The sequence below is a fragment of the Podarcis melisellensis genome (assembly GCF_964234715.1).
Source record: "Podarcis melisellensis genome assembly, chromosome: 3".
NCBI lineage: Eukaryota > Metazoa > Chordata > Lepidosauria > Squamata > Lacertidae > Podarcis > Podarcis melisellensis.
Genome location: NC_138530.1, coordinates 79598689 through 79616896, shown reverse-complemented (window position 1 = coordinate 79616896; position 18208 = coordinate 79598689). Strand labels below are relative to the sequence as shown.

Here is an 18208-nt window from a genome sequence, read left to right as displayed (position 1 = left end):
GCGTGGTTCGCCGCCCGTTCCTCGGAGCATGCGCGTAGAGGACCCCTGAAGCCGTATCCTCGCGCTTTGCCAGTCCATACGTCGCGGTTGTAACGCCTCAGAAGGGGCTGGACTGCCAGGGTGGTTGTCAGAGACGCTTCTTCCCCTTTCCTGCTCAGCTGTAATGAAGAAAGAGAAGCGCAGGAGATTGAGTCTCCTTTGACCCCCAAAATGTGGAAGGAGAAAACCAGGAGGAGGGACAGAAAATCTTCTCCCTCTAGAGCCTTATCCAGAAATACGGCTGTTGTAACATAGAGCATATTGCACATGCTCTAATACACCCAGCAGGTGGAATATTTGAAAGGTGCAGCTTTTTGTCATCTGGAGATGCAGTGAAGGGATGGGAATTTCCACCTGTTGACTGTCTGACAGGCCTACATCAAGTATTTATTATACTTATTAATTATAAATTTATATCTTGCCCTTCCCCTGATGATCACTTGGTGGTTTACAATATAAAAGCACAAAAATGCATAACATAGTAGCAAGCAAAAATAATAAACACCCCCCAGCTTAAAAAGGCCCTAGATTGTTTAATTAGCCAATTAAAAGAAGCAGATCCTCTCCATGGTGGGGGTGAGGAAAGATGGCAAGCCAGTTCGCAGAATAGACTATGCCTGCTCTAGCAAAACCAACCACTTGTCAGCCAGGTGCTGGCATGGACTCCTGTCTGAATCGTCCCCACCTTTTTTTTGTTTTTCATAAATTTACCCTGATAAGTGTTAGCACTTACCACTTCACTCTGCATATGGATGCAAAGAAGTTTGGCTTGGATAAATGGAGGAAAGAAAAGGATTGGGATATATCTGATTTTCCACATACAAACTGGTGTACACTGCAAAAATTAACCTATCGTTTGAAGCCAGGGTTGTTGTTAACCAGGGTCTGTACCCAAGGTTTGTCCTATGGTTACAGGCTGTGGTTAAGGAGGAGAAACCTTAACCATGAACCTAGGTTCAGATGACATGTTAAATCCAACCTTGACTTTGCTGCTATGCCATGCTGAGTTAAAAGGATGGGGAGGACCACAGCAATGTGAGCTCTTATCTGAAAGCCAGGAAGTTTGGCCAATGCTGATAACCCATAGTTTATCATGATGTGCAAACCAAGCCGTTATATTTTCCTGCCAATCTGGAATTACGGTAAAATATTCAGTAGTTTTAGTCTTCCTTCCTTCCTTCCTTGTTACTCTTTAGGGCTGCTTTGTGTTCAAGCCAGATTCTAAGAAGGCGAAGGCATCTTCAGCAGGTTAGTACACAATATGTGTTATGAAACTCCACTTCCTAACAGTAAATTCAGACGGAATTTATATAACAATGCCATCTTTATTTTCCCATCTGTTCTGGACATCCTTTGTAGTAGATATAACATTTCCTCCAGTATCTAAAAAATCAAGGTCTTGAGGGATTCTTTTTTAAAGGATCAGGTCATATTGTAAATTCCAGATTTAAAATTCTGCACTTGACATTTTCATTGTTTCCAGTGCTGGTATAATATTGAAAAACAGCCACTCTCCTAGCTTTACACTGTGAATTTATTGACTGCTATGAAGGTCCTTTGTATTTTTAAAGGCAAGGATAGTAGGACAGTATGTCTATCTGTTTTCAAGGTAAGTAAAAGTGAAATAGTGTTCTTTTGAGTATATGAGGGTGCTTCTTAGATGTCATTTTGCTCCTTTCTTGTTCAGTTCAATCAACTGCAACTCAGCCTTTGACCTTCCTCTCTTGTCTGACCATGGTCAAGTCCATTGTTCATCTTCATAAACTTGAAATGAGCCTTGGGCTCATGGATGGGTGTTGAAGGATTTTTAGCCAACATATGTATGGTCTCATCCTAGGCAAGTCATTTTCTGTGAGTCTCAGTTCCCCATCTGTAAATGGAAATGATACAGTGGCTATGTCTCAGGAGCAAAGGCAAGCATACAAGGATAGATGTGCAGCAGCAGTGAAAAGGTGAATTCTGTGCTAGGAAACATTAGGAAAGGAATTGAAAATAAAATAGCCAATATTATAATGCCAATATTCAAATCTATGGTGCAGCTACATTTGGACTGTATGTATTTTTAACTAGGGAAATCTTTTTAAAATGGAGTCGTTGCTAAAATAATCCAAAGGATTATCACCATTCTTGTATTGATTATTTTTACCTTACCCATATTCTGCTAGATTAGATTTTTTTAAATTGCCCTCCATCATTGGGAACAATACCTGGAAATAAAAAGCAACATATTTCAAAGTTGAGTGCTTTTCTATAGCATGCATTGAATAATATGCAAGGAAACCAGTTCTGCATATGTCTTCCATGTATATTCTCTTTACTGTTTGCCATGAAAATATTTTGCAGGGAGGGATAGGGTTTACTGAATATATTATTTATTTTTCTTCAAATTTTAAGCTACCCTCCTTCATTAAGTTTACAAAAAATGCAACAAAAATGATCAAACTAAAATATATTTAAAATATAAAGCCATTCCATTTAAAATGATATATTATCAACGGATCACTAAACTACAGCAGCAAAGAACCCAATTATACTGACCACAGACATCTCAACCCCAGAGACTTATTGACCAGTTCATGAAGCTTGGGCTCAATTTGGCTCTTCACCATTGGGCAACTGACAAGAACCACCTTGTCTTTGGAAAAATTGTTGTGTGAATCTATCCTCTGTAGAGGGCTTATTCAAGTAAATATGATACAACATTGCTCAAGATTTTTTATGGGCAAACCTAAATACTTGGATCCTCTTTTTCTTCTACACGAAAGTCGGAGTGACACAGAAAACCTAAAATGAGGGTGAGAGATTATGGGAGTTGTAGTCAGTAGCATCTGGAGGGCCAAAGATTTCCCATCTCTGACATAAAGGAACATGGTGGTAAAATGTAATTAGGGATTCTGGCTACAATTTTATACCTACTTAGCTGGTAATAAATCCAAATGAACTCAGCAGGACTTCATTTGGGTTGACATTTATAGATACAGCATTCCATACAGAGGCTGTATAAATCTTACATCTTTCATAGCTATTGGTGGGGGTTTCTTTCTTCCTGAGCTTTGTCCTGACACCAGTTGCAACTCTCAGTTAATTTATACCTCTCCTGTGAAAAGAAATCTTCAGTATTTTGTTACACTTAAGTTTTTTGCTTGAGAGGAATTTTGTTTTATAAATATTGAGTGTGAATGTCATTTTCCTCCTTGTTTTTGTAGCTGACTATTTTAGTAAAGGCAATACTGACTCAGAGGATAGTGAGCTACGATTTGATACTTGTCAGTTGTTATGGAAACAGATTAAATGTGAAACAGAGGTGAGTGTTGCTGCTTTTAACATTAACCATGAGATTTACTTAAGTCAGTTGTGTCTTGGGTGGGGGAAGGAAGCTTTGAAAATGCTTGCATTGAAGAAATAATGTGATATGCAGTCTTTTCTTTTACTTAGCCTGTACAATGGGTGAAACAGCAAGACTTTGAGCAATATTTTATACCCAAACTACTCCTTAATCTCTTAAGGTACCGTATTTTTTGCCGTATAGGATGCACTTTTTCCCCTCCAAAAATGAAGGGGAAATGTGTGTGCGTCCTATGGGGCGAATGCAGGCTTCAGCCTCCAGGCTTCAGGAAGCTATCCACAAGCCTAGTGAGGCTTGCGGGCAGCAGCCTGCAGCCCGAACCACGGGGCGCGCTCCGGAGCATGCTTCGTGCTTTGGGCAGATGTCCGCAAGCCTTGCGAGTCCTTGCAAGGCTTGCAGGCAGCAGCCTGTTCTGGGGTCGGGGGAAGCTCGGGCTTCCCCCGCCCCAGCCTCGCGGCTGGGGAATTTTTTTTTTTAAATCCCCCCCCCAAAAAAACCCCTAGGTGCGCACTGTAGGATGAAAAATACGGTACTTTTTGCAGGCTATCTGTATAAATTGTGGGTATCTTTCTACAATGTGTGAGCTGTTAGGAACGAGCTTGTACAAGGAGACAGATTGGACATCCCTAGAGCAAACCAAGCATATGCTTTTTCCTGTCGAGAATGAATTCCACATTCTTGGTCATCAATATGCATGTAAATTCCCCATGGATAACCTGGTAGAGAAGGTTTTGTAATTTGAAAGAGGGTTTTATTTTACCTTTTAGACCGTTCATGTAGTGCTGTTGCTTCAGTCTTCTGCCCTGTTGCTATCTGTAAATATGTAGCAGTTGACCTAAACATATTTAGGCTTGAACAGCCCCCCTTCCAACAAATATTGAAGGGGTCAAAGACAACTTGGCCCCCTAGAGTTGGCACACCTGCTTATGGCTGACAGAAACAAGTTGGATTCTGCTTGTACATCTTGTGGTATGGCCTCAGCATGAATTCAACAATGTCACTGTCTCAGTTACTACTTAATTTGTTCCTTTTTTTGCTGAGGAGCATTTGAACATAAAAGCTACTGTGGAATTTCTGTTGTCTTTGAACTGCTAAAGGTATCAGATCTTTGACTTTTTAGGGTCATATCTGTCTTAAGTAGCAACAAGTAAGGAATTGAATTTTTCCTACAACTGATTCCCCATCCCCCATATCCGTCTAAATGGCTTTAAGAACCCCATACTCAAATAGAACATTTAAATCTGAATCATGAGTTGACTGAAACAGCTATGGAAACCACAGAAACAGTGTCTATAAACAATTGCCAGGAAACCTAAATAATTATGTGTTGTTGTATCTTGATTAACCTTTGGGGACTGTTCTTTAAAAATACATGGAATAACAATACGTCTCTTCATTCAGGCAACTAACAAAGTTCTGTGCATGTTATCTTTTTAACAGCAACTACAAGAGGACTTGAATAAAAAATTGTTTGATAACCTCATAACATTTTTGAGACAATCTCATTCAGACTTCCAAAAGAAGAAAACAAAATGGGCTTGTCGAATGAAGTCCAGTGAAATTCCCACTGCAGCTGTTGTTCTAGGTAACGTTTTATCTGGCATTTTTATTTATTTATAATAACTGCCATAACTTGGTATGAATCCTAAAATTAAGAAAAAAGAGAGATTGGGTAGAAGACTTAATACAGGCGTGGATCATAACATTAAGAATTGTTAATGGGCAGATTAGACATGTTCGCAACATATTTGCCAAACAGGCAACATCTTAATGCTAACACAGGCTTTTCAGCAGTTTGCAAAGTATAAAAGCCAATTACACAAACATTTAAATATAAATAGCTATAATTAACATAGGCAATAATGCAATCCTATTAAAATGCAATGTTGTATCCAACATCATAGTTCCATGCATGCAGCATACTTCTGCATGTGCAATGGAACTTCCACTTCCTCTCCTTCCACCTGCAGCCCCCTTCCAAACCCCATCTGCTGCAGAGAGTTGGGGGACTGTGGAGCAGATTTGGCAGGCATATACGGAGAGGAGAGGAAGGGGAAATCCCATTGCACTAACGTATCTATTTCCAGTGTTAGATACAACCCACACCAATTAATCCAGAAGGCCTGGGTCAAAAGATGAAAGGAATATCTGTATAAACAGGTGCATCTTCTACAACTGGTCAATTGCCAGTACAGATGGGTCCTTGGGTTTCAGCAGGGAGTGATAACACCGGTGTTGCCAGTGAAAACTCAAGTCTGTGTTACCATAAGGCATTAATCATCAGGCCGTAACAAGACTAATTAGTTCCATTTGTTGATCTTAATGCTTGTACCAAGCAATTGAAGGGTATTTGGTATTTTAGTAATGTCATACAGAGCAGAGTTGTTTGGGGCTTCTACTTTTTTTAGATCAGTATGTCGGAAACGGGATCTGCCCCGGTCACATAAGGTGAATCATTCACTTTTAACAAGAAAAGGGCACACAGGCAGATGCACATTGCAGAGAGACAAACCACAAAGAGCTTTTCTCCTCAGCTGAGCTCCATCCAGTACTCATCAAGTCTGCAATGCTAACATGGGAGTAAGTCAATTAAATTCAGTAGGACTTACTTCTGAGTAGACTCGGTTAGGATTACACAACTCCCTTGCTCTGGTAAGAGATACTGCTTATATCTGAGAGGATCACTTTTTCCACAGTGTTGCGTTCCTAGATTTACTTCCAATAATCCTTAGATATTTCTCAGTAGAGATGTCCTAGCAATTTTCTAAAAGCATGAGTGAGGAAAATATATTTTCTTGAAGATGGTGGGGAAGGTATAGAATATACAGACCAGATTATGTATTCAAACTGATGAAACTGTTATTAAATTAATTTTGGTGTCATCCCAGACCAGAGTTTATTGTCTGAGTAAAATAGTTTAAACATTTTGGCTCATGTTGGTAGCTAGCAGAGATTTGTGTTTGTCACAACCAGCTGGTGGAGGGGCCAGGACTCACTGGATGCCATCCTGTGATTGAAGCTCAGGGCAACTGTGTGGCCTTGCTCTCTCCTCCCAAGCTTCTGAGCTGGGAAAGATGGAAGGATAGCACTCATCTTTCCTTTGCTGATTCATTACATTTAATGTGTTTGCAAATTATTGTGTATGTGCCACCTTCATTGCCAGACCCTAGTTATTTCAGTTTTGTGTCTACACATTCCTTCTAGGGTGTAAATTATTTCTTTTGCCTTTGCTTTTCTATGCCTTTTCTTGTTTTGTTGCTTCTTCACTCAAGCTGCAGATGCCTTTGTTATATTGCTAACTGCCTTTGAACTTCGTCTCAGTTTTAATATGGAGAGCTAAAACAAAGGCCCAAACCTCCCTTGGGCATGCATTACTAGTTGCATGACCTTTGGATCACAGCCGGTGTGAGGGGAGGATGTCCTTTTGGATTTTTAGCTCTTTGCATTTTTGCATTTATGTGTAGATTTAACAGTATGTCCTCAGTTCCTTTGTCTAAGAGCCAGTTCTCATGTCAGCCTCATAATGAGGCATAACAAGTACAGAAGCTCCCCCTCTGTCTGAGCAATCTACTTCCAACACCACAAATGGTTGTAGATTCTAATGCACCCTCCCCCCTCCCATTGTCTCATTCAGTCTGTCAGCATCTGTTTTCTCCTTGAGAGCAGGACATGAAAAAGGGCAAATGAGAATGCTGGAACTGCAGCAATTTAAGTGTGTGTTGAAATTAAATACAAAAAAATAATAATCCAAATTGGCTACTGGTAGTGTTCTTGCTTAAAAAATGAGATCTTTATATTTTTAAAAAAAGGGTTTCCTTATATTTTCCACCCACCCACCCACCCCAAATAACGCCCTGGATATAGATTTTTAAGATAGCAGGCCTATTGTTCCTGATATTCTGTGAGTTTAAGCATTATATTGTTGTGTCTGATCAGTTTGGACATCTCCTGTTTTATGGTAATAGTTAGTGGCTTAAATGTCTACAGCCAGTTCTTTGCCACAGAGAAAGTATATCCTAGTTTAATTAAAAGTAGTGAAATACTATTTAAACAGCTCTTTAAAAAAAACCCTGACTTCTGTCCTTCACATATTATAAATAGTGACTCTGCTTATTACTTGGCAACGATTAATTTCTTCAGAAGTTTTGGAAGGGAAATAGGCACTGAGCAGTTAAGATTGCATCTTCTGACAAAAGTTGATTGCTTTATTGATCAGTCAGCCCACAGTTTGTTTATCCTTCCTCCTACTTCTGATGTACTTGTAAATTTTCCTTTCCCTTCTTTCACTAGAGAAGAGGAGAATATATTGACCTTTACAATAAATTATGATATGCAAGGCAGATAAAGTGGTTGTTCCTGAGCTTATATATGGAGCCTTCCCTTAAGTTAAAAATCTTTTTGTTAATCACTTTTTTCTAATTCAGGCTGCAATTCTACGGATGAATTTCCTAGAAGCAAGTTCTAGTTGAGACTTGCTGTACAGTGGTACCTCTGGATGTGAACGGGATCCGTTCCGGAGCCCCATTCGCATCCTGAGTAGAATGTAAGATGCGTCTGCACGTACGCGGGTTGCGTTCCACCGCATCCGCGCATGCACGTGACATCATTTTGAGCGTCTGCGCATGCGCGATTGACGAAACCCGGAAGTAACACGCTCTGTTACTTCTTGGGTCACTGCGGAGCGCAACCTGAAAGTACTTAACCCGAAGTTACTTCAACCCGAGGTATGACTGTATATATTAAAAGATATATTTAACTAGTACAATGTAGATATAGTTCAAGATAGTCAATCCACATTACTACTGTTTTACCTCTACAAATGTAAAATGACTATATGGTAAGCATGATAGAAAAGTATATTTTGTCATGTTTAAATGCAAACAGCACAATTCTGACTTGTCTTACTCCTAGGTGTCAATGTTATGGACCATGATCTGACATTTAAAAGCCTCTCAGAAGTTCTTCATGATGATGTTACTCCTTTTGTAGTGTCCCTAAGGTCCAAAGAATGCCCAGGTAAATACTGTAATAACTTGAAGAGGCTTTTTAGTAAAGTAGCATGTGGAATATGGGAAGTATCCCTAGAAATACAGTATATTTAGGCCTTTCCATCATTAGCCCTGGCAGTCAATGTTTGCTTTCATCAAAGTGCTTATTATTATTATTATTATTATTATTATTATTATTATTCCCACCCATCTGGCTGGGTTTCCCCAGCCACTCTGGGTGGCTTACAGAATATTTAAAGCTGAAGAAAACATCAATCATAAAAACTTCTCAATATAGGGCAGCCTTTAGAAATCTTCTAAAAGTTGTACAGTCATTCCTTGATTGACGAACGCCTTAGCAGTTGAACATTTTGGCTTCTGAACACCGTAAATCCGGTAGTCGGTGTTCCGGTTTGCGAACGTTCTTTTGGAAGCTGAACGTCCAGTGGGGCTTCTGCAGCTTCCAGTTGGCTGCTGAGAAGGCCCTCTGCCTGGTTCCCTGTAACTTCGCTTCTCGCAGTGAGGGAACCAGCAGAAAATCCTTGGGGGAGCAACTCAGTGTCTGGGCTCGGTGATGGAGATGCTCCTTCAGGTATACTGGGCTGAGGCAGTTTAGGGCTTTAAAGGTCACACCAACACTTTGAATTGTACCTGGAAATGCACTGGGAGCATTAATATTCAAACACGACTAGTTCAGTGGGTTCGAAGCCTTTCATTCTATACTGGGTATCAATTTGTAACAAAGCTTTTGTATATATAGCTTACAAAATTGGTTTTGACTGGGTATTTATTATCTCTGGAATGTACACACTAAGTGCAGAGATCTGTCTTTAGTATTAAAAGTTCAGAAGCATTTATTAACTTTGAGGCATTGTTGTAGTGGATAAAATCACAAGCTATAACAATACCATGGGTGATATCCTTCTAAGTCTCATTATTCAGAGTAGGCCTGTTGAAACCATGACTTAAAATGCAATCTAGTCTCTCTTGCTGCCTTCCAAGTGTCAAGAGATGATAGCCCAGAATTCAGTCATTTTGCACAAGTGAAATTTCACACGTTTTGCAGTTTCAAGAATCTGCTTCTACTATTTTTAAATATGGAAGGCAAAGGGAAAGATCCATTTCTTTCAAAAAAATATAACTGGTAAACTTACTTTGAATTCCTTTCTAGAAGTGAAATAAAATATTTTGCTTAAGTTGGAACTGGGCCAGAAGGACAATCTGATGGTTGAATGGTAGTGGATGGCTTATTCCAAACAGATCAGCAAACTGACTCCTTTCTGTTCAGACAAGTTGGTAAAGATGCTGTTCAAATAATACAGAACACAAGAAGCTGTGGGGGTATCTTGAGTACAAAGGACAAAGCGGTTTTTTTGCAAGGGGGTCAGCATGGAGAAGAGTTATTTATTTCATGTACTTACACATAAGAGAGTCAAATGACTTTTGTATGTATTATGTGTTTTATATAAACACATTACAGGTTTGGTAACATTCCAAACAAAAAACCTGAAGTTTCCCTGACCTCCTGCACTGTGTGATTGTTTTTTATAGAGATGCAAGTGGTCAGTGCATATTCAGTGCTTCTCCTATTGCCAGCTTGAGACCTTTAACTGGAGGTGTCACAAATTGAATCAGGCAAAGCATGAATTCTATACTTAGTGGTGCTGTTTTAAACTATGCAAAATAAGCACACTTTATTCAGTTTTCTATATTTTAAGAATCTAGGCTGAAGGACTTGGTTTACCTTAGATGTAAATTTGATACAGGATTTGGTTGGTTGGTTGGTTTAGTCCGTGAATGAAAATGAGTGAAGTGAACAAGTCTTAGTCACATAATTCCTTGAAAAATACAGTTATTTATATTTTTTAACAAGATTGCTGAGAAATATAGCATTTTCATTATTATTTTAAATATTTGTGTATGTATATTTGTATTGTCAAGGCATAAAACAGCTTCTGCAAAAGCTGATGATTCAGCTGATGGGCTGTCATGTAGATGTGGACTCATCTGAAGAAGAATACTCCAAGCCTTCCTCAAATAGGATACGCTGCTCCGTGGCATCTCTTATTGATTGGTATAGGAACATAACCAAGGTAAGCTTCAGAATTGCCTCTTGTAAAGTGTCACTGTTTTCCAGACTTAGTTCCCACCAGAATTTTCCCTGATTTGCCCCATCTAGTTAAATAGCTTTATTGGTGAAGTGTAGATTACATGAAGATAAATCCTGTGTTGGGATAGATGCAAAGTACTTTAATGGATAATCCCTCTTCCTAGGGAATTCTGGGAATTGTAGCTGTGTGAGGAATAGGGGTTTCCTAACAACTCACAGCACATTCCCCAGGAAGCTGTGGGGGAAGCTGTGATTGTTCAAAGTTTTATGATGATGCTTTAAATCAATAGCGCAGATGGTGCCTTGGTCTTGCTAAGGTAAAAATTTGCACTGTCAGTCTTAACACAAGCTAAGATAACACAAGTGAGGGTTTTTGTTTGTCCTCCACTCCACTCTGTGTGTGTGTGTGTGTGTGTGTGTGTGTGTGTGTGTTAATTACATGTATATTCCATCTCTCATTCACCATGAACTCAACAAAATCTCCTATCCAGGCACCGATTTTAACCCTATTTAGCTTCAGCAAGGTTGCTGCATCATGTTGCTTTCAAACCATGCCCCTGGGGCGTTATGTTCGACGAGAGGTTTAATTTTCTTTTTGTACTCCCCCCCCCCCCCAACATGCACTATGACTTGCAGGAAACTGATACCGAATCTCCATGCAGAAAAAGGATGTTCTCTTCCAGACATCTGGAATCTCCTCCAGTTGTAGTTATTTTCAAAGACTTGGAAAGTTTCACAACCAAAGTTCTGCAAGATTTCATATTTATTAGCAGGTAATATGATAGATTACATAAGGGGGTGGGGTCTGCTCTAATTCATGAAATCAACTGATAATCTTGACTTGTGCCTGCATTATTATTATTTTTCTGTTTCATAGTAAGTACAAATGCAGGTTCGGGTTACTCTGTAGTGTCATTTGAAGGTTAAATTATAGGCTGGGGGCACAGTGATGTGTACAATTCAAAGCAGAGTTGCAGCCCACTCCTATGCATTCCCCCCACCCCAAAAAAGTAAGCCAATAAGGTTGCAATGCAGTGCATGCTTACCTGTGAGTAATATATCTCATTTAACTCAATGGGACCTTTGTTTGAGTAGTCACAAATGAAATTGTGTGGTGGATTTAGTTTTAAAAAAGAATTCCAGGAGGTGTGCATAGAATAATAGCCAAAAGATATTTAGAGAACAAAATAGGAAAAAAATCTCTGGGATTTCTGAACAAACACTGGCCTGACGTAAAGTGGTGGAGCTAGCTGAGAAGTGGTCTAGAAATCAAATAAGAGCCTCAGCATAGTTTTACATTTTCTTTTGTTTGTTTTATTGACGCAAGCACGACAGTAACAAAGCCAGGGGCACTTGTTTGTTTTAAATATAAAATTAGGCACAAAAGTCAACCTCCTAATTCTGTGAAGGTAGGCTTGAAAGTATGAGTGCATTAGTGGGTGGAATCTCAAAGCCAGGAGGTCTCTGAGCAGCATCTCCAGGAGCAAGGACTGTGTTTGTGCCCTGCACCACACTTTACCTGTCTTTGTACCAGCAGAAGTAGAATAAATTATGCAGATAAACAAACATGTGAAAGTTGTCTTTGTCTGCATAGTGTACAAAAAATCCAGCCTTTCTTGCTGTGTAGTACAGTGGTACCTCAGGTTACATACGCTTCAGGTTACAGACTCCGCTAACCCAGAAATAGTGCTTTAGGTTAAGAACTTTGTTTCAGGATAAGAACAGAAATCATGCTCCGGTGGTGCGGCAGCAGCAAGAGGCCCCATTAGCTAAAGTGGTGCTTCAGATTAAGAACAGTTTCAGGTTAAGAACAGACCTCCGGAACAAATTAAGTACTTAACCCGAGGTACCACTGTACTTAATTTTTGCTGCACACAAACTTGTGTGTTTCCTTTGTTCTATATATCACTTTCAGATATACAGTGGTGCCCCGCAAGACGAATGCCTCGCAAGACGAAAAACCCGCAAGACGAAAGGGTTTTTCGGTTTTTGCGACGCTTCACTAGACGATTTTCCCTATGGGCTTGCATCGCAAGACGAAAGCCCATAGGGAAATCTCGGGGACCTTTTTTTAAATGCTGGCGGTGGGGAGCAAAGCCTTCCCCCCCCCCCTCCGGACTTCAGAAGAGGTCCAGGAAGGCCGGCGGGGGCGAAAGGCTTTGCTCCCCACCGCCAGCATTTTAAAAGCGGTCCGGGATAGCAGGGAAGCGCTTCCCGCTATCCCGGACGGCTTTTGAAGGCAGGCAGGGGGGGCAAAGACTTTTGCCCCCCCTGCCTGCCTAACCGGGGGCTTTTAAATCGCCCCGGGACTGTCCGGGGCGATTTAAAAGCCCCCGGACGGCTTTTGAAGCCTCCCCCCGCCGCCCGGCTTCGGGGCATCGTCCCGATGCCGGGCGGTGGGGCAGGAACGCCTCCCCCAGCCGCCCGGCATCGGAACGATGTCCCGAAGCCGGGCGGTGGGGCAGGAACGCCTCCCCCAGCCGCCCGGCATCGGAACGATGTCCCGAAGCCGGGCGGCCGGGCGGGAAAGCCTCCCCCCCCGCCCGGCTTCGGGGCATCGTCCCAATGCCGGGAAGTGGGGCAGGAACGCCTCCCCCAGCCGCCCGGCATCGATGCCGGGCGGTGGGGCAGGAACGCCTCCCCCAGCCGCCCGGCATCGGAACGATGTCCCGAAGCCGGGCGGCCGGGCGGGAAAGCCTCCCCCCGCCGCCCGGCTTCGGGGCATCGTCCCGATGCCGGGAAGTGGGGCAGGAACGCCTCCCCCAGCCGCCCGGCATCGGGGCATCGTCCCGATGCCGGGCGGTGGGGCAGGAACGCCTCCCCCAGCCGCCCGGCATCGGAACGATGTCCCGAAGCCGGGCGGCCGGGCGGGAAAGCCTCCCCCCGCCGCCCGGCTTCGGGGCATCGTCCCGATGCCGGGAAGTGGGGCAGGAACGCCTCCCCCAGCCGCCCGGCATCGGGGCATCGTCCCGATGCCGGGCGGTGGGGCAGGAACGCCTCCCCCAGCCGCCCGGCATCGGAACGATGTCCCGAAGCCGGGCGGCCGGGCGGGAAAGCCTCCCCCCGCCGCCCGGCTTCGGGGCATCGTCCCGATGCCGGGAAGTGGGGCAGGAACGCCTCCCCCAGCCGCCCGGCTTCGGGGCATCGTCCCGATGCCGGGCGGTGGGGCATTAACGCCTCCCCCAGCCGCCCGGCTTCGGGGCATCATCCCGATGCCGGGCGGTGGGGCAGGAACGCCTCCCCCAGCCGCCCGGCATCGGAACGATGTCCCGAAGCCGGGCGGCCGGGCGAAAAAGCCTCCCCCCGCCGCCCGGCATCGGAACGATGTCCCGAAGCCGGGCGGCCGGGCGAGAAAGCCTCCCCCCGCCGCCCGGCATCGGAACGATGTCCCGAAGCCCGGCGGCGGGGCGGGAAAGCCTCCCCCCGCCGCCCGGCATCGGAACGATGTCCCGAAGCCGAGCGGCGGGGCGAGAAAGCCTTTGTCCCCCCTGCCTGCCTTCCCAGGGGCTTTTAAATCGCCCCGGACAGCGGAGAAGTCCTCCGCTGTCCCGGGCGATTTTAAAATGCCGCCCGCCAGAAGAGGTCGGGGGAAGGCGTTTTCCATAGGAACGCATTAATTGATTTTCAATGCATTCCTATGGAAAACCGTGCATCGCAAGACGAAAAACTCGCAAGACGAAGAGACTTGCGGAACGAATTAATTTCGTCTTGCGAGGCACCACTGTAATTTGAACTTGAGATATAGTTAATCTACTTTCAAATCTATATTTCAGCTGCAACTCTGGCTGTCCAGATGTTCGCTGGACTCCCAACTCCCATCGGCCCTAGCCAGCACGACCAATCCTCGTAGATGATGTAGTTCAAGGCTGCAGGTTCTCCGTTCTGCCTGCGGTCTTGAACTACAGATAGTGCACTGAGCAGGGAGTTGGACTAAGTGGCCTCCAATCAAAACCCCATGGTTCTGTGATAAATGGCACAGCACAACATGTACCTATTAAACTGAGCACAGTGTAATAGCTGTGTTACACTAGCCAACACAGGACTTGACAAAGCTCCTCTTTCTGATGTCTTCCTGGGAATGTCAGCCCCTGACAGGCCACAATATGCAGCTGATTAGCTCCATTCTCTTTGGTATGAATCAAGTTGTACATGCCAAAACTAGGATGGCCAGAAGGATTTAAAGGCCACATTCCACATGAATAGAGGGTGTGAATTGTAAAATTATGTTTTTGCTTCCTTGTCTAGTTAGTATTGACACCACTGTATTGTTTAATGCCAGGGTGGGTGGTGGTGGAATGGATTGCCCTCTGATCATGATATGCAAATTTAATTTTCCCTTCCTGTCTTTTTCTCTTATGTGCCATAGTCATTGTATACAAGAATTTCCACTGGTACTTATTTTTGGAATTGCCACCTCTCCAATGATCATCCATAAGTTACTTCCTCACACAGTTTCCTCTTCGTTATGCATAGAGCTCTTCCAGTCTCTTTCATGCAAAGAGCATTTGACAAAAGTAATTGACAAGGTAATTGCCTTTAACTACAAAGGAAAAAGTAGTTTTTATTAAACAATATGGTAAAAGTAAATGTAGATTTTTGAATGCAACACCCTTTTAAATGTGTCTTGTATATGTTGGGAGAACCCGCCAAATTATGTAATAAATTGAAAGGAGCAAGGTTTTAATAAATGCTATTTACTTCTTTTTTACTTCAGCTACTCCTGACAAGCCAGTTTCCCTTTAAACTTAATGAGAAAGTTCTGCAGGTGCTAATAAATATATTTTTATACCATGATTTCTCTGTGCAGAACTTCATCAAGGGATTTCAGGTAAGAACAACACGGTTGATGAACTTTAGATGTTACACTTCTAGCAAACTTAGGTTTACTACTTCACTGTGAAAATTAAGGCAAATAACACTGCAGACTGCAACTGGGTTTCATATTATTGAGTACTTCAACTTACTTCCCTGCACAAACAGAACTGGCATGGAGAGGAGAAAAACCCTTCTCTTTGATGTCTGCTTTCTGTGTACAAAATCCCCACATATGTAATGGCACTGTTTCATCTAGAACAGATTGATAGGTTACAATCGCTCATTTAGCTGGGGACCATGCATGTGTCTTACAACATTGAAATAAAACAACAGTGGTTTGGCTGATTGATTTCACTCAGAAGAAAAAGGAAATAGGAAATGAATGGGTGGGAAGATAAAATTTGTAAACTTTAACAAAATCTATTGAGCTATTCCTTCAAGAAAATACATGGAGTCAGCATGATATCTTTCTGTAACACTGCTGTCCCAGTGAATAAATCTATCAGATCAGTTATGTATACACTAATGGGCTGGTTTCATAACTAATCCATCCGGTTGCATATTGAAAATGTACTCTACAACTGGCATAATTGCTATTTGTTCAGAGTATATAATACTTAGCAGCAGTGGTGTTGGTTGCGGTTGCAGAGCAGGGAGGAATGAAAAAAGCAAAGTGGTTGATTATTGGTCTCTGTGGATAATTATTCATTTGCCTTTTAGGGAAGCAAGTGATTTCTGTAACCTGATTTACTGCCATATTTTTAAAAATGCATTGCACATGGTTTCAGCTTGATGCTAATTATTTAACAAAATAGATATATTTTTCCAATTGCTAACAATAGTTCTGATATTTTGAAAAATAAAATTTTGAAATCTCAGCATCGATATGCACTGTGATTACCTTGTTGCCTGCAGCTCTCTCTTTTGGAGCATTGTTATTCCCACCCACTCAGTGTGCTGTGCTGTGAACTCCAAGAAGCTAGGAAGAGAACAGAAACATTATCACACAGTCAGTGTGAAAACATTCGAAGACTGCCATCTTTTAGAAGGTAAAAGATGAAAATAAATCACTGCCTGCCTTTAAGTGAATTTCTTTTCAAGTTTAGCCTTTCACATGTGGTTATATATGGCTTGTATAGTTGTGTGTAATTTCATATGAGACTGCATGCATGCTGTGCAGAGAGGTCTCTGGAACCTGGTCTTGAAAATGACCATAATCCAATGGATCTATGAATTCATGGGAGAAAAACTGTGTTTGCAGCTAGAGGGTACTTTTGCCATTTTTGCTGCAGCCACTTGCTGTGCTGAATGTGCAAGCTCCATTTTAAACTGAAAATCAACTTTCCTTGATAGCAGCATGCAATGGAGTACCATTAGCAGGATTTCTGGAAGTCAAAAAGTTGATCTTCCTGTGCCTTTCCCTCTATCAACTTGCTTTAGTGTAGTTCCTTTTTTTAATACTTCATTTCCAAGACTGAGCTTCCTTTTGTTGCTATTAACCATCCAGACCTTTATTTAAGAGATTCTAAATGAATGGAATTCTAATGGAAATTCTGGTTGAAATGAATTAAGTGAACACAAAATTGCACATGGATATATTTCCCCCCCTGAGTGCTATCTGTCTGTCTGTTTGCCACCTGGCACACATAGCCTGGAAAGTACTGTGTTAGATCCAGATCTCAACTTTTTTGAATGAAACATCTTCTGTCCACAAAAGGCTTTTGATCTACAGTGAGGGGGGAAAGTATTTGATCCTCTGCTAAATTTGCCCATTTACCCTCTGATGAAGAAATGACCAGTCCATAATTTTAATGGTAGGTTTATTGTAGCTGTGAGAGATAGAATAACAACAATTAAGGTCCAGGAGTGGCCTAGCCAGTCTCCAGACCTTAATCCCATCGAAAATCTGTGGAGGGAGCTGAAGGTTCGAGTAGCTACACATCAGCCTCGAAATCTTACTGACTTGGAGAGGATCTGCAAAGAGGAGTGGGACAAAATGCCTCCTGAGATGTGTGCAAACCTGGTGGCCACCTATAAGAAATGTCTGAGCTCTGTAATTGCCAACAAGGGTTTTGCCACCAAGTACTAAGTCATCTTTTGCAAAGGGATCAAATACTTATTTCACTCATTATAATGCACATCAATCACTGACTTTTGTCTTCTGGGTTTCTGGGGTTTTCCCTGTTGTCATTCTGTCTCTCACAGCTACAATAAACCTACCATTAAAATTATGGACTGGTCACTTCTTCGTCAGAAGGCAGACGGGCAAATTTAGCAGGGGATCAAATACTTTCCCCTCTCACTGTAGCTGGGAAACGCCATAGTGGAAAGTGGGTGGCATAAGAAAAACCTACTGCATCAGGCCAATGGCCCACTTAAGTCCAACATTCTGTTGTCCCAGTGGCCAACCAGATGCCTATGGGAAGCCTGCAAAGAAGACCTTCTTTGGTTTCCAGCAACTGGTATCCAAAAGCATACTGCCACTGACTATGGAGGCAGAGCATAGCCATCATGGCTAGTAGCCACTGAGAGCCTTATCCTTCATGAGTTTGTTTATTCCTTTTCTAAAGCCATCCAAGTTGGTGACCATTGCTGCCTCTTGTGGGAGCAAACTCTGTAGATTAACTATACAACTTTGATGGTATCCTTTCCACCTGCAGACCCCCACTCCATCTCCAACACTATTCCAGAGGATACTCCAACACTATGGAGCAGATTTTTGTAGGGTACAAGAGAGCGCAGAGAGAAGGGAGAATTTGCAGAAGGTAGTTTTTCCACCCCTTACGCCAGCAAGTGCAAAGTCTAGATCCAAGCCATAGTTAGTTTCTCTTATGTTTAGGAAGATAATATGTAATATCCTTTATTATTATTATTATTATTATTTAGAACATGCGTATTCCAGATGGGACA

At 42.5% G+C, this 18208-nt stretch overlaps 1 protein-coding gene across 4 annotated transcripts in view; it reads left to right on the top strand.

The window, feature by feature from the left end:
- Positions 1-18208, top strand: part of ORC3 (origin recognition complex subunit 3) — a 36220-nt gene that overhangs the window by 266 nt on the left and 17746 nt on the right. For 2 of the 4 annotated variants that reach the window (XM_081905558.1, XM_081905557.1), the window contains exons 2-10: positions 1236-1287; positions 3246-3343; positions 4826-4970; positions 8297-8401; positions 10315-10466; positions 11120-11256; positions 14850-15009; positions 15198-15311; positions 16214-16347. In XM_081905558.1, the coding sequence (XP_081761684.1) occupies positions 1236-1287; positions 3246-3343; positions 4826-4970; positions 8297-8401; positions 10315-10466; positions 11120-11256; positions 14850-15009; positions 15198-15311; positions 16214-16347 (1097 nt within the window). Of the gene's footprint in view, positions 1-68; positions 344-1235; positions 1288-3245; positions 3344-4825; positions 4971-8296; positions 8402-10314; positions 10467-11119; positions 11257-14849; positions 15010-15197; positions 15312-16213; positions 16348-18208 lie in introns of those variants that run through there. The other 2 variants (XM_081905559.1, XM_081905560.1) reach the window with 2 other exon arrangements.